Below are 14696 nucleotides of genomic sequence, written 5' to 3'. Positions count from 1 at the left end.
GAGAAGTGCTCACTAACACAGATTTAGACAGATTTGTGAACAATATTTGAGAGAAATAGGCCTTTTGTGTACATAGAAAAAGTCTTAGATCTTTCAGTTCAGCTCATGAAAAATGGGGGCAAAAACAAAAGTGTTGCGTTTATAATTTTGTTCAGTATATGAGCAATATCACTCGAGTACGAGAGCGATAACGGCTCTATATCAGCATTGCTGTGCATGGTCGGAGGCAATCACAGCCGCTGATATAGAGCTTATTTTCCAAACTAAAACAAAAGAAAAGCATTTCAATCCTTAAAGGGATAGTTCACCCACATATGAATCATCATTTACTCACCCTCAAATTGCTCTACATCTCCATGAATTTCTTTCTTCTGCTGAACAGAAATTGAAGATATGTCAAAGAATGTTGGAGACCAAAGAGTTGCTGGTCCCCGTTGACTTCCATAGTATTTTTTTTTTCATACTATGGAAGTCAATGCTGATAATTTGAAGATATTTTGAAGAATGTTGGCAACCAACTGTTTGGTTATCAACATTGTTTAAATGAGCAATATCACTTGAGTACGAGAGCGATACCGGCTCTATAACAGCATGGCTGTGATTAGGCCTGAGGCAATCACAGCTGCTGATATAGAGCCGGTATTGCTCGAGTACGAGAGTGATATTGCATTTATACAACAGTTCGATGGAACATGTGTGTAATTAAACAAGAAACAACGGAGTGTCTAATAAAACCCTCTTTTGTGCGGAACTAATTCCTTCCGCCACGGATTCAAAGCTCAAGTTGACAGTTAAACATACGTCACTTTTAGAATTCGTATCAAGGGCATGTGCTGTTTCAGTTAGGTTATTAGTGAGAAATAATGAGTTTATAAGAGAGAAACAATGCGACAAGACGAGCATCCAAATGAGAGAGAGAGAGACCGCGAAGCTAGACATTTCTTGCTGTTTCAGTTAGGTTATTAGTGAGAAATAATGAGTTTATAAGAGAGAAACAATGCGACAAGACGAGCATCCAAATGAGAGAGAGAGAGACCGCGAAGCTAGACGTTTCTTCTTATATTAACTAACGTACTCTACGATTAGCTCAGTGAATAATTAAAAAAAAAAACATAGACCCGGCTAGAACAAGCGGAGTGATAAAAAAATTGTGAAAGGGCGTTCCTGTAGCGATACCAGTACAATATCTCACGGTTCTCAACCAATCAGATTTGAGAACCAGAATGAACTGTTGTATAAATATATATATAAATGCAGACTTTTGCTGGAAAAAGTGAACAAGTAAAAAAATAAAAAATAAAAAAATAACTGAACTGAAGGAAATAACCGGATTGCTTATTCTCAGCTACAAACACTCAATTATGTGTTTTTTCCAAAACATGTTTGGTTTCTGTCAGACTACAGCCACATTTCCTCTATGGATGCATTACACTTTAGGGATGCAATATTTTCAGATCTGATTAGTGTATTTGGATGTGCTGAAATATGCGGGACTGGGCATTATCTGTCTAACCGGATGCAATGACTTCTAGACTAAATATGTGTACTACCAATTTACTCCTCTTGTCCTATAAATAGTGTATCTATTCATTTAGTCATTTCACCATAGTCAATCAACAGATGGTAAATTGTGACTTGTAAATTGTATCCACAGTTTGCAGAAAGTAAAAGAACACAGGTTCAGAGACCTAGCTTTATTATTGCAAACAGATAACAGGTGGTGAAACTACCCAAACTCAGCTTTCATGTCAATCATCATGATAAAGAACAGGTTAATTTTTAATCCAAAACCTGAGCATCAAGCTTTCCATTCATCTATAAGGAGAGTGCATTCTAGATTTGCTTCAGGCCATTCAATAATTTCCAGCTAACCTTCTTACTAGTGAATCTTGTTAAGAATCTTAATGATTCTAAAGTGTAAATTTGAGTCCTATTCTGATTGTGATATTGTGATTATCCTTCCTGTTATACAGGAGGAGGAAAAAAGTCTGAGATCTGAAATCAAGGGCATCTGCTGCCCTACCAACGCTATTTGCAATGACATTTATCCTTGTGGAATCTTATTGCTTCTTTCATGGTCATGTACACCACCAAGCAAGCACTTGACTGAGTTTGATGTATCCTCGCCTTCGTTTGAAGGTATGCAAATTAATCATGCATCATTTTTAACACAATTACGAGATTTCTTTAGTGTTTAGTCATTTAAATTATAGGGCGATTACATAATTGTACATCACTGATTCATGAAAGAGATTCACACTAATTAAGTCATCACTGCCACAAGTAGTGGAACTCTTATTGCAATATGTTCATAATCATGTTGCAATAGCTTAATGTTTCAAAAAATAAATGCCACCAATTAAACAGCAGAAGTGTGCTTAACACTGATTTGGATTTAACTGGAAAATAATTTATCATCATTAATGTGGTATTTTGCTAATACTTAAAAAAAAAATAAAAAAAATAAAAAATGCAGGAAAAGCAGAGGCGTCATTCTAAACCCAACACAATTTGGAAGATGAATCTACTAAATGAGGCAACTAAAACACAAAATAAAAGAAATCTTTAATGTTTGATGGCTTCTACATCTGGTCCGGTTAATTCCCAGCCAATCAAAAAAGAGGCCTACAATTCTATTCTGACCTGTGTCAATAGCTTCTGCTTCATCCCAGTCTTTTTCTCTGTCTGTCCAAATGTCCTTGCTCCCCTCCGATGAAGCAGTAGCAATATCATTATATGTCAATGGACCAGAAACCCTTGCCAGTCTGTAATCCTTATTAACCTGCATGAGATCATAAACAAATGAAGAATAAATGTAAAATAGAAAATATAGAGATAAATAAATCCAATAATTAAATCCATAAAACTTGTCCACATTGACATATAATTGCAACAGGATGTCACACAGTAAATTACTAGGGATTATTGACTGTTTGGGGTTCGAGTTATGTTTTTGGGGTGGCTCTTTTTTAAGAATATCTGAGCAGACAGAATCATGCAAGCACACAATTTGCGCACACTTTAGTTTACGGATCCACATCAACCCTGGTCCAGTCTATTACATACAGTTTCATTGGCAGTGGATGAGGATTTAGAAAGGTTTATAAAAGAGGTTATAAAGTGAAGCAATTATTCAGATATTTAGAAGTAGCTGATTTGAAGAGAACACTAAAGTTAGACACTTAATTGCATCATGAAGGCACAATTATGGGTATAAACTGTTGTTTAAAAAATTAAATGGAAGAAAGAATAAATTAAACAGATGAACATTGCAAGGTTACCAAAGATCTAAGGACATTTCTGGTATAGAATACTGGAAAAACATTTGTAATATTTTGCCACTGCCAAGGTGCAAGTTGCTCTGAAACAATTTTGTATTTGAGGTATTTTTTCAGCTGAAAATGTCTGATAATCTTTTGGATAATATAAAAAAAGAGTAATATGATTTAGCCTCCATAGAGAACTTTGGAATGAAAAAAGTCTATCTACTATTCTTACTTTGGATTCAAAGAAAAATGTAATTGGTGGAATACAGTAACTCTGTTCTAAATGTCAGCCTAGACACACTTCAAGGCATCATAGGCATGTCACAATGTAAAAACTCATCCAGAAGTAAGATTAGATACCTTATTTTGGTCAAAATTGAAAGCATTATTGCATTTTTTTTTAGAGAGAAGGCATTTCTGAATGCAGTGCAATGAGCTCAATGAAAAAAAAAAGGAAAAAGATCCAAGATAGTGCTGAATATACATTTAATACGGAAAGTTGTCAATAAAATAACTTACACTGTACTATGTATTTTTGGAGTATCACATTTTAACTTACCAATATGCTAATTGCAATATTGGAATTGAGCTCACCAAGCAGAACTATAAATGTTGCTGTCTTTGTAGTGAGGTTCCATTTTAGTTAGAAACCTACATTGGAAGGTAGTTGCCTGTTGTAGACAGTACACAGCAACTCACTAGGTTCTGAAGCAGAGCTGTTGTGTTCTAAAATGGTCTACAATCACAGCTTATTAGTAAATGTGGCATTCTAAATTGTAAAGCCTGCTTCATCAAGGGCACTGTGCACACCCCAAGCACACATAAAATCTGTCGTTATGTTAAGTAGGCGGGGGACCAATTTTGATTTCATCAGGGCACACCTATAACTGTGTATACTGGAGCTCGACTAAATCGGGGCTCGCGTCTGCTGCGGGATCCTTAAAGTAGAGTGTGGCAGTGTCCTCTCCCTGCTCTGTCTTCCGCGCCCTGAGCTCGGTCACCTCTTTGGGCTGCTCTTGCCGGCAGCGATTGCTGTTCCACCAAATTTCCAGGGCGGCCACCAGACAGGCCAACAGGAGCCCTGCTGCTAGGATGCAGAAAACGCCAGCGAAGCTATGCAGCTTGAGCGACCGACCATCGGGTTGGGCATTACTGTGGCTGTTGAGGTCACAGCGGCCAGTCCGAGGCCACCACTTCTGTTTCAAGACATCCAGGTCTCCTTTCTCCTGCAACTCCAGAATCCTGTGAAGGATGACATGGAATGTAATTATTTTATGTGAAGTTTTACATATGGTTGCTTCCTTTCTTTCTTTCTTTCTTTCTTTTTTTTAATGCATCCTGTGCATGTTAACCAATCAGCAAACTTGTAGGTGTGTGTGTTTGTGTGTTTGGGCAGGGCTGTTTGTTTGTTGACCAATGGGAGTGTTTGTGAAACTGTTTGGAATTTTTTTAGTAGATGTTTTTAATTATTAGTAGTTTCCCAAAGCAAGCATTTACCCAGAACAACGAACACAATCTTACAGAAAAAATGTAACGTCTCAGTTACATATGTAACCCTCATTCCCTGAAGGAGGGAATGGAGACGTCACGTCGGTAACTGACGAATTGGGGCTCTCAATTAGTCGGTCACCTACATGACGTCGAAAGTGACAGAATGAAAGGGAACTATTTTACAACGTGATGAGTTCATATGAATTTGTCCAAGGTGAATTTTTAGAAAAAAGCAAGCAGGAAGGTTTACTCCTAACCCCATCCCTATATATAACCATCACTTGGGCATATGCGATCATATGAAAATGTACAAATAAAATCATACAAATTAGCCACCAAAAAGTAAAATGTTTACCACATTAAATTGTCATAAGATTGGACTAACTCGCAACCTATCCATAACACCAATGAAAGTGCAGGGCAATGCCCCAGTAAACACCCAGAGTTTTGCACAGGCAAACACTACATACTTATTCTTTAGAAAATCTAGTTATGTTTGCAGTTCTGTTTGGTGCCACTAGATGCGCAGAAATCACTTACAGTAGCTAACCTTAAGCATAAATGTTACTTGGTTAAATGTTTTTTACATTTTATACCTTTGCTGGTACAAACAAAAGAGGAAAGTAAGGACATTTAAGAATATAACATGCAAGGGGGCTGTCACAAGACGACAGTGGTAGAGAGAACAGATAATGATGGGCCACAAAGCAAAATAGTAAAATGAATTCTTCACTTAAGAGGAGATGACATTACGGTTCACTGCGTAATACCTGCAAACTCCCTCCAAGCTGCCTTAGAATGCATTTTCCTATTTGCCCGAGGCATTTTTTTATTTTTGGAGATTTTTGCCATTCTTTTCTAAGATGACAGAGTGTAGATAGAAAAGTAGAGGTGAGTAAGGAGGAGTGGGATCACGGCCTAATTTCACAATATTGTTAGCCTACCTTGAGCTAAAATTAAAAAAAATAAAATAATAAAAAATAAAATAAATAAATAAAGTATTGTTTAATATTAAACTAAATATATAAGGCAGCAGGAATTGAATCTTGGTCCCCATGGGCCAACAGGTCAGCCGTTGTCCTTGATTGTGTCCCCAGGTGTCCTATGTCTCCTCGTTTATCTTGTGTATTTAAGCCCTGTCCTGTGTTCGAAATCACCCTCTATAACCTTATTCACTATTCCCTATATTAGTCCACTAATATAGTCCAGCTGAAGGAGTGAATAAAAACGAGTGTGAGAATTTGGATACTGAGTGTGCCGGAAGGGCTGCTGCTATTGCATAGTTTGTGCTTGCTGTTTAATAATCATTCGAAAACTTTGCAAACTGGCACCTCCAGTAGTAATAAAAAATATTAATCTTGAACTCTGTCATGGAAACTAGCATGTGTAAACCTCTATTAAAATATTTAACATTAAATTCTAATGAAAGGTATACCTGATATTATGCTGTACAGTTGCCGTAATATCAGTAATTGGACCAGCAGTTGGGAAAGTGTGGATGGATGATTCAGCTGCATGCACCATCTTCTGGCGAGACGAAGGAATTCATTTGTCACAACCCTCACAGTGCATTATGGGTATTCTCTAGCTGTTGAGTGTACGTCGGTTGTTCACTCGTCATTGTGTTGCATTATGGGATTGAATGAGTGCACTCGATAATATCCACTATGGTTTCAGACACCACTACAAATGGCTTTCCCCTCAAATAGTGCCCTATTTAGGGGTATTGGGGGTGTTTCATGGTCAGCTGTTCTGTAACACTAGACAAGAACTACGACATAAATGTCCAAACACAAGGCAAAACATTTGATGCTGGGTATTGCTGGTGGTTGGGTCATGCTAATATATTCTAGATAGATCGATACAGAGTGAGTGAGAAGGCAACCAAAGATCATTACCCAGCTTAACAAAATCCAAAAGCAATGCAATTCAACAATCTTAATTGGTTACAAGTGATTATGTAGAGCTTTAAACAGCCTGCTGGCATCTGTTACATTCACAAAGGGATCAATTTGTAATGCATGTAAAACTAAACCTAAGAAACAACTGGTAATGTCAAATCAAGGCTTTGTGGGTAATAAAGAATAGCTGTGAACTGTGGGAGATTCAAAGTTCCTGTGACATTGCGAGTCATTTATGTGGTAACTGGAGCAGGCTAATGAAAAACTTTTGAAACATGTCTGCAGAATCTTCAAATGGATTTGCATGTTATTATTACAGGTATCTCTTGAAAACACACACCAAACAACAGAATATATATCATTATATAAGAAACACGTGAAATTCAGTGAAATATTTTGCCTCATTCACTTTTTGTATGACACATGGGACACATTTGCAGTAGTTAGAGTACAACTCTTCACCATACAGCTCCTTAAATTCCCCAAAGCACTGTCAGCTTAAAATAATTATGACAAGCTTTTGCCTGAACAACAGATACTCCTTACACCAGCTGCATGTTATTTTTTAAGCAATACGCACTTTTGGGAGATGAGGTCTCGGTAAGGACTCCCATGCTGCATGGCGATGCCGTATCCTTTGCTGCTCATGCTGTTGCCAGCTACAGTGATGGTGCAGTCGTCATCTGTCAGTGCTGCATACTCCACCACGGCCATGTCCCACAAAAATGCGTAAGGTCCTTTTTTGGCCTGAAAAAAAAAAATACATCTTAAGATTCAATTTAAGAGAGTTTTCTGACCAACACACTTGAATAATTATCTTTTAATGTGTGTTGGGATTGCAGTATAAAGGCCAGTTCACACCATAAATAATAAATATATTAGTGTTAATTGTTTATTATAAATGTGGGTTGTAGCTATCTAGTCCGCCACTTTAAATGCTCAAGCTAGATTGCCGAGTGGGTTCTGATTATCTGTGAATATTTCTGTCCTTCAAAAAATAAAAAAGATTCTAATGATATAATTCCTTTGTGTCATTATCGCTATAGCTGTGGTGTGGACATCCCAGTTCTCATAGAATTAGAATGATTATCAAAACTTTATAACCATTGTGACTGGTAGCAATACAATTTATCATTATTTATCCTCTAAAGTTATTATTGTTTAAGTGTTTTATTATTGCAATCACACTCTGGAGGCTAATCTTGACTAATCTATTGAGTTCTTTCTCGTTAAAAGGAGCTTCATTGATCTAAACCTGCCCTCATTGGCCGATTCAAAGGATTTCACATCCTCAACTCATTATGCACTCTAAAAGTTTCTTCATCAAACTCCTCTAGTCTTCCTCTTTGATCTTTTCAAAGTTGTTTCTTTGAGTTTCTCAAGAACTGACACTGAATGTCCGTTGTTCATTTCAAAAGGGCACATTAAGATATTTTAAAAGATGACTTCAGAGAAAAGCCTCTTGTATAGACAATCGGTCATCAATTCTAAATGTTAACAACCGATACTAAATGGAAAATAATTTCCCTGCAGTCTACAAGGTAATGCTAGTGCTAGTCAACTGAAAATATAAAACGTATAAAAAAGTAATTATTAAAGACAAAAGTTAACCAGTAATTAACTTAATTAGCAACGCTTCTTTAGCCAATGTCTTCTACAAAAACTGTCAGTATAGAACGCAGAAAAAATAATTGCCTATAATAGCATTTACTTGGTTTTAGTTTCTGTATACTGAGATATGTGATTGGATGATGAAAGAAAAAAATAATAATTGGGAATCACGGACCTAGCAATCAGACCTACCATCCATTGGTGCAGTAGTTACTCAAGAGCATATTGTGAATTTATCAAAATCCAATAGTCCTGCTTAATTCTGAAGCAAACTACTGGCAGAGGCTTATGCTTGCTCTTAAAAGTCTTTTTTTTTTCTCAGTGAATGGCTATATCTGAAAATTAACTGTATAGCATATGACTACCGAATTTAATTATTTTTCATGAGTTATTGTGCTTTTAATAACTTTTTTTCCCCCATTAAGTACATCATGCAAATGGTGTAGATGTCACAGCTGGTTTCAGGAACAATGAGGATTTGAGGTAGGATATAATCGCAGCGGTATATTTATTGAAACAAAATTCAAATAACAAACACGTAGGAGAACAGGAAAGAAAAACAATACTGAGATGCTGCAAACCATAATAAAGAAGAGAACGGACAATACACAACTGAAACAGAGGGTTAGAAATGCACAGGTAGAAACAAAGAAGAAAATAAGGGCCAGACGGAGCAAATAAATTAACTAATAACAAGTAAGGACCAGGATTAGCCCATCATCATGTCCTGAAGACACCATTGCCTATGCCCAAGGGAGGCCATCCCCCTTAATGGGTGGAATTTCACTCCAATAGAGCACAATAAACCCTGCGATCCATGGGCGCAGGAAATATGTGAGGATATACCTTTTGTACATCCTGAAAAAAAAGATTAAAAAAAGCTCTCTGACAGTCTGAACCTGTGGGTGCGCTTCACATATATATGTAATGCCTGCACCAGACATTATATATGAAGTGTTTGTTCTAAATGGTGGGGGAAAGATTGCTTGCACACTAGCCTGAGCACTAAAGAGCACGACTAGCACCTTTGGAACATAACTAGCTCTGAAAGCATCTGATCGGAACTCCAGACAGGAGCAACTGGGCGTTAGCAATTTCTATAATTAAGTCATGCCTGCCCACAGACGAGCCAGCTACAAAGGCATGATTTGGTGAAATGCAGCTACATAGACTTAGAGCTCCAATTGACACTCACATTCCATTTTCAGAACATCAGGTAAATACCCCTATTCATGCCCTTTCAGCACTGCTTGTAAAATTGTAATCTTTTACTGATTTTGACAGCAAGCATGCAGGCTTTGCTGAACTACCAAACATGGCATACCAAATACCAAACCATAACTCCAGTTGTTAGGATTTCAGATTGTCTCATCTATGGTGAGACAATTTATGAGTTCCACCGTATCATCTATGGTAGAACTCACAAATTCTTCCCAATTTCCGGGAACCATGACTGGTTGGTCCACTCTAGAGCACCATAGGGTACAACACAGTAGCTGGTTTTTAGAGAGATGAGTGTGTCAGGCTTCCCACCTGATGGTTGCTGCAGTGCAGAAGCAAGCTGCAACCCTTTTCACATGGGGGACGGAGTTTCCTAACACGCTGAGATATGCTTCAGTCCTTCAGATATGCTTCAGACAAGAGGTTTGGAGAATGGATGATGGATGGACATACTCTACTTTTTATCAGTCTTAAACACTTTATTTTAAGGAGACAGTTACATATGTACTTATTATAGTAATAACTATGCATAATTACAAGTAACTACTGTAACTCTAAGCCTAGTAAGTACATAATTAATTAATATTACTCAGTACTTCTTTGTGTAATTATGAAGTAACAATGTCACCTTATACTAAAAGTCTGAATACTATTCACTATTAATTAGTTGCTTATTAGCATGCATATTACTGGCATATTGGCTGTTTATTAGTACTTATAAAGCACACATTAATGCCTTATTCTGCATGCCCATTGTGACAGGTCTCTAGATTCTAGATCCCTCAACTCTACCCAATATCTAAAAATAATAACTATTACAACAAAAATTACCTTACTATCAATAAGCAGAAAATTAGGAGTTTAATAAGGGAGAACTCTTAGTAAATAGTGAATATGTATCTAATCTAATCTAAAGTGTCACCTTTATTGTTATTACTATAGTAAGTATGTGTAACATATGTAACAGACACCATAAAACATGTTACCAACTTGTGTACTCAAAAGAAAAAAATTACAACTGTAACAGAAAGTACACTTAAATGTAGCCTATACTTTAATAATCTAAAAAGTGGCTCGATTTAATCCCAATAAGTAATTAAATAGTGCATTTACAAGTATACTACTAGTACATTGGAATTAATATGCTTACTACTACACAGAGTACACTTACAAAATATGGTTACACTTTATTTTAAGGTGTCCTTGTTACAGTGCAATTATACATTTAAGTACTGAGCAATATTAATTAACTACATTAGGATTAGGGTTTGGCTTAGGGTTACTTGCATGCAATTATACATAATTAAGTGTTATAATAGTAAGTACATGTAACGTGTGTAACAAGGACACCTTAAAATAAAGTGTTACCCAAAATATACTTGAACTTTACTTAATAAAATTAACTTTTAGGTTCATAAGTTAAATTAAATATACCTTTTTTCATTTTTGTTTTTAAGGGATCCTACACATCCCCTCTTTACTATGTGCATCAATCATATGCAGTCTGACAAGATGCTAAAATGTACACACCTACAGACATGCCACCCGTCTTCTAAAACAAGCTCATTTGCTCAATGCTTTTGGATCAGTTCATTATCTGGTGACTCAATGTGCAGAGCCCAGAATATTCTAGAATTCATTTAGCATTTCCTCTGGCCATCACCATCGTCACTGAGAAGTCACATCACTTAGAAGTAAGAAAGTAGAGGAAAAGCTATGTCACATTCACCTGTTGTATGTTGAATATTTGATTATAGCAACTGGCTTGCCAAAACTTTTCAATGACTGCTCTCCTGAGCTAAAGACATACTTTTCTGACTCAGAATTTCAGGGGGATGCCCCAACAATTACAACAACTGTAACAGACTAAATTCGGATGCAAATAAGAGATTAGTAAAGATTGAAGGATTATCCCAAAAGATTATGCCAAAAACACAGTTCTTACAATGTCTTTCTGTTTTCATAAATCTCTGAAATCATATAGCATATAGGTGAGCAACGATCATACCTTGCGTATGCCTTCAGAAGGGCTAGAAACGGAGAAGTCCTGTCCATTGTTTTTGCTGATTGTCCTCCACAGCTCTGCATACGTGCTGTCCTGCTCCAGCGGGTTTGTACCTTTGGCTCTGAAGTAATCGTACACTGCTGAGTCCCTAACAGTGCCGTAGGAATAGTCCATCTGTCTTGCAAGATCCTGAAACGTTCTGTTGGATAGATAGACAAGATCAGGTAAAAAAAATGTTTAAAAAAGATCAGGTTAAAAAGTTTAATAATCATGGTGAGGGTTCGTTCAAGTCTCTCACCTTAAGAATGAGTAATATAAATAATGGACTATTAAAGACTGAGAGACACTTGAAGTGTACATGGGATGTTTACAGGTTAAGTGTTCTCTGTCTCACAAGAATTCTAATGTTTGGTGACACATCCTCATTTCATGCACACTTCCATTTGTTTAGATTCTATAGCGTTTTTCAAGAAATTAAAGTGAAGTAGTACACCAAATTAGTGAAAGTATACATCTTTTAGTTTAAATGTGCTCATGTGAACAGCCTGTTTTATTTGTTTTATGTTTGTTCTGAAAATCGAATATTTTCCTCTCCTGAATTCCTTCACAACTTGTAACATTCTAAATCAACATTTGGATGCAATAAATACTTGCATCTGAAATTATGGTACACATTCTAAGATAACATTTAATGTGTGTATGTACTTAAAGCCTGTCATTAAACATTAGAGGACCACCCTCAGGCTGAATAACTCAAGGACACTAGACCACTGCCAAAAATGTGTGTTCAGCGTTTAGCAAACAGTTCAAACAATTCACATCATTATATCACATGCCTATTTCAATGTTGACTACTAATACACTTCATTCTCTCCCTATGCAGACTTTGTTTGTTTACAAATAAACAGTGGAAAAGATTATGAATTTGTTATTTTGATATGTACCTATATAAGCAAAGTGTGAGACTGTGCTCCGCTGCAGCTAAAGAAACATGCGCAATATCACTCAAAACATGCACCTCTTCAGGTGTGTCTGTAGGTAGTATCATCCAGGAGAAAAGAAACTTGTCAACACTGCCCCACGACTTTTATTAACAACAGTTTAAATACTGAATCGCTACATTATATGTTCCAGCAACCAGAGGATATAATCGCTGTTTTTTAAGTAAACTCACTCTAAAAAGAGAAATGCTAGCAAATATTAGTGATTTTTTGCAAACATTTCTTTGAGTAACATGACCATAAATATGAACTCACAATTGAATGTAACATAAAACAAATGATTACTTTCAGTTAAAATCTTTATAAATGCCAAAAATGCTTACATTTATCTGTCTTTTTGTTCGCTCGGGCAGCCATGTGTTGCCGCTGAAGCCGGTTTATGCTGAGATAATTCATACCCCTTCGTTTGAAGTGTGGTCCCGAAAAATCTTCGTTTGAAGGGCTGTCTGGCCCTTCCCCTTACCCCTACCCCTCCAACCAATCATCACAGGTGGCGCTCCTGGACCACTAATGTGGACATCGCCCTCCACAGAGCGTGCACCGTGACTTTCATAGCCCGAAGAGCATAGTCAGTCACCGAGTGTAGCTCCTGGATCATCTCTTTGGTTGGGACCACCCTCATGCAGATCTTTCAACACCTTGGCCTGGTAGATCTGCAGGTAGGCCATGGCGTACAGGGTGAACGCAGCTTGTCCAGAGGCAGTGTAAGCTCTTGCCACGAGGGATGAGGTGAACTTACATGCCCTGGATGGATGTCTCATGTGGTCCCGTCAGGTGACGGCAGTTTTATGGGCAAAGATGAACCGCAATCACTCTCTCCATCTGGGAACCTCCGTGTACCCCCTCGCTGGACCACCATCAAGGGTGGTGAGAATGAAGGAGCTGGTGCACTGTGTTCTGGCAGTCCGCAATTTTGTCAGCTCCTCATGAACTTCAGGAAAGAAAGGAACTGCAGGGGAGCATGGCTAAGTATCACGCTCGGACCCCAAGAACCAATCATTCAGCCGAGTGTGATCAGGGCAGGGTGGGGGAGCCTGATACTCTCAGCTGACTAAGCATGGCCGCCATCTCAGCGTCAGCCTCAGACTGATACGAAGTACCTGGGGATTCTGCTCCAGCTGAGTCATCTGCTTCTAATGACCCCAACCCACTCGCTGATGCTGCGATTGACAGCTCACTGTCCTCACGAGCCCCAAATGAAAAATCAAACTCGCGCTCAGATGATTTCTCAAACTCATCTGGTAACTCTACTGGAAGACGTACTGTGGGAGGAATGAGAGGTTTGCAGAGATTCACCTGGCAAAACTAGTCTTGTGACATCCCCTTTCTCTCCCTAAACACGCATCACTGAGGCCTCGTACCCGGAAGTAGAAGGACCAGAACTGGAAGCAGCTGAGGTGACTTGCGGCCTTTTAGAAAAAAATCTCAAGCGAAACATGCCTATGTCCTCATAGAAAGGAGAGACTTTGAAGTGATGCTTGAGTGATCAAAAATATTCCAATTTACAGATGTTTATCTTTGATTCCTATGTCCTTGTACCATTTCATTGTATCTTTCTCTCACACACAGTATGTGGAGGGAAGAGGTAAGATGCAAAGAAATGAAGCAAGAAAAGAAAAAAAGGATATACAATTTAAGAAACAATAAGTACCCATGGAGTTAAATTATAGTAAAATGCAATAGTCAATTAAACTTTTGCAGAAACATTGCTAAAACTTATTTTATTTAATATCCTTAAAATATTTAAAGGGGTCATATGACGTTGCTAAAACGAACATTATGTTGTGTATTTGGTGTAATGCAATGTGTTTATGTGGTTTTAGGAGTAACTGAATAACTCGGGATATTGGTTTATTTCGCGTCAGAGGGAGTGTCAGGCACGTTTATAAACCGAATAATTTAAGTAATTTGTGAATTAGTGCGTACTGGAGACGCGAACCATTTCAAATGATTCAGTTCGATTTGGTGAACTGGTTCGACCGGTTCACTAAGAAGATCCAGTTAAATAGAACGATTCGTTTGCGATCCGGACATCACTAGATGAGACAAAACCAATAACACCCATTACAAACGAGGGATTTGTTGCATCCAGTGGGGACATAATTACTGATTATAATGACTTATACGGTCTTTTTATGCTTTGCGTTGCGTATTGCGCCGCGTAAACATAAAACCATGTCTGCATTTGTGATCGGAGAAA

General features: G+C 37.7%; 1 protein-coding gene across 1 annotated transcript in view; it reads right to left on the bottom strand.

Annotated features, from left to right (window-relative positions):
* Window positions 1–14696, bottom strand: part of grid1b (glutamate receptor, ionotropic, delta 1b) — a 484036-nt gene that overhangs the window by 2694 nt on the left and 466646 nt on the right. Inside the window, exons 13-15 of the mRNA XM_016439916.1 lie at window positions 11499–11694; window positions 7239–7405; window positions 4268–4508 (exon numbers count right to left, since the gene is read on the bottom strand). Coding sequence (XP_016295402.1) covers window positions 4268–4508; window positions 7239–7405; window positions 11499–11694 — 604 coding nt within the window. The remainder of the gene's footprint in view (window positions 1–4267; window positions 4509–7238; window positions 7406–11498; window positions 11695–14696) is intronic.

This window comes from Sinocyclocheilus anshuiensis, unplaced genomic scaffold, assembly GCF_001515605.1.
Source record: "Sinocyclocheilus anshuiensis isolate Anshui unplaced genomic scaffold, SAMN03320099.WGS_v1.1 scaffold151, whole genome shotgun sequence".
Lineage (NCBI taxonomy): Eukaryota > Metazoa > Chordata > Actinopteri > Cypriniformes > Cyprinidae > Sinocyclocheilus > Sinocyclocheilus anshuiensis.
This window is presented reverse-complemented; position numbering and strand designations above follow the sequence as displayed.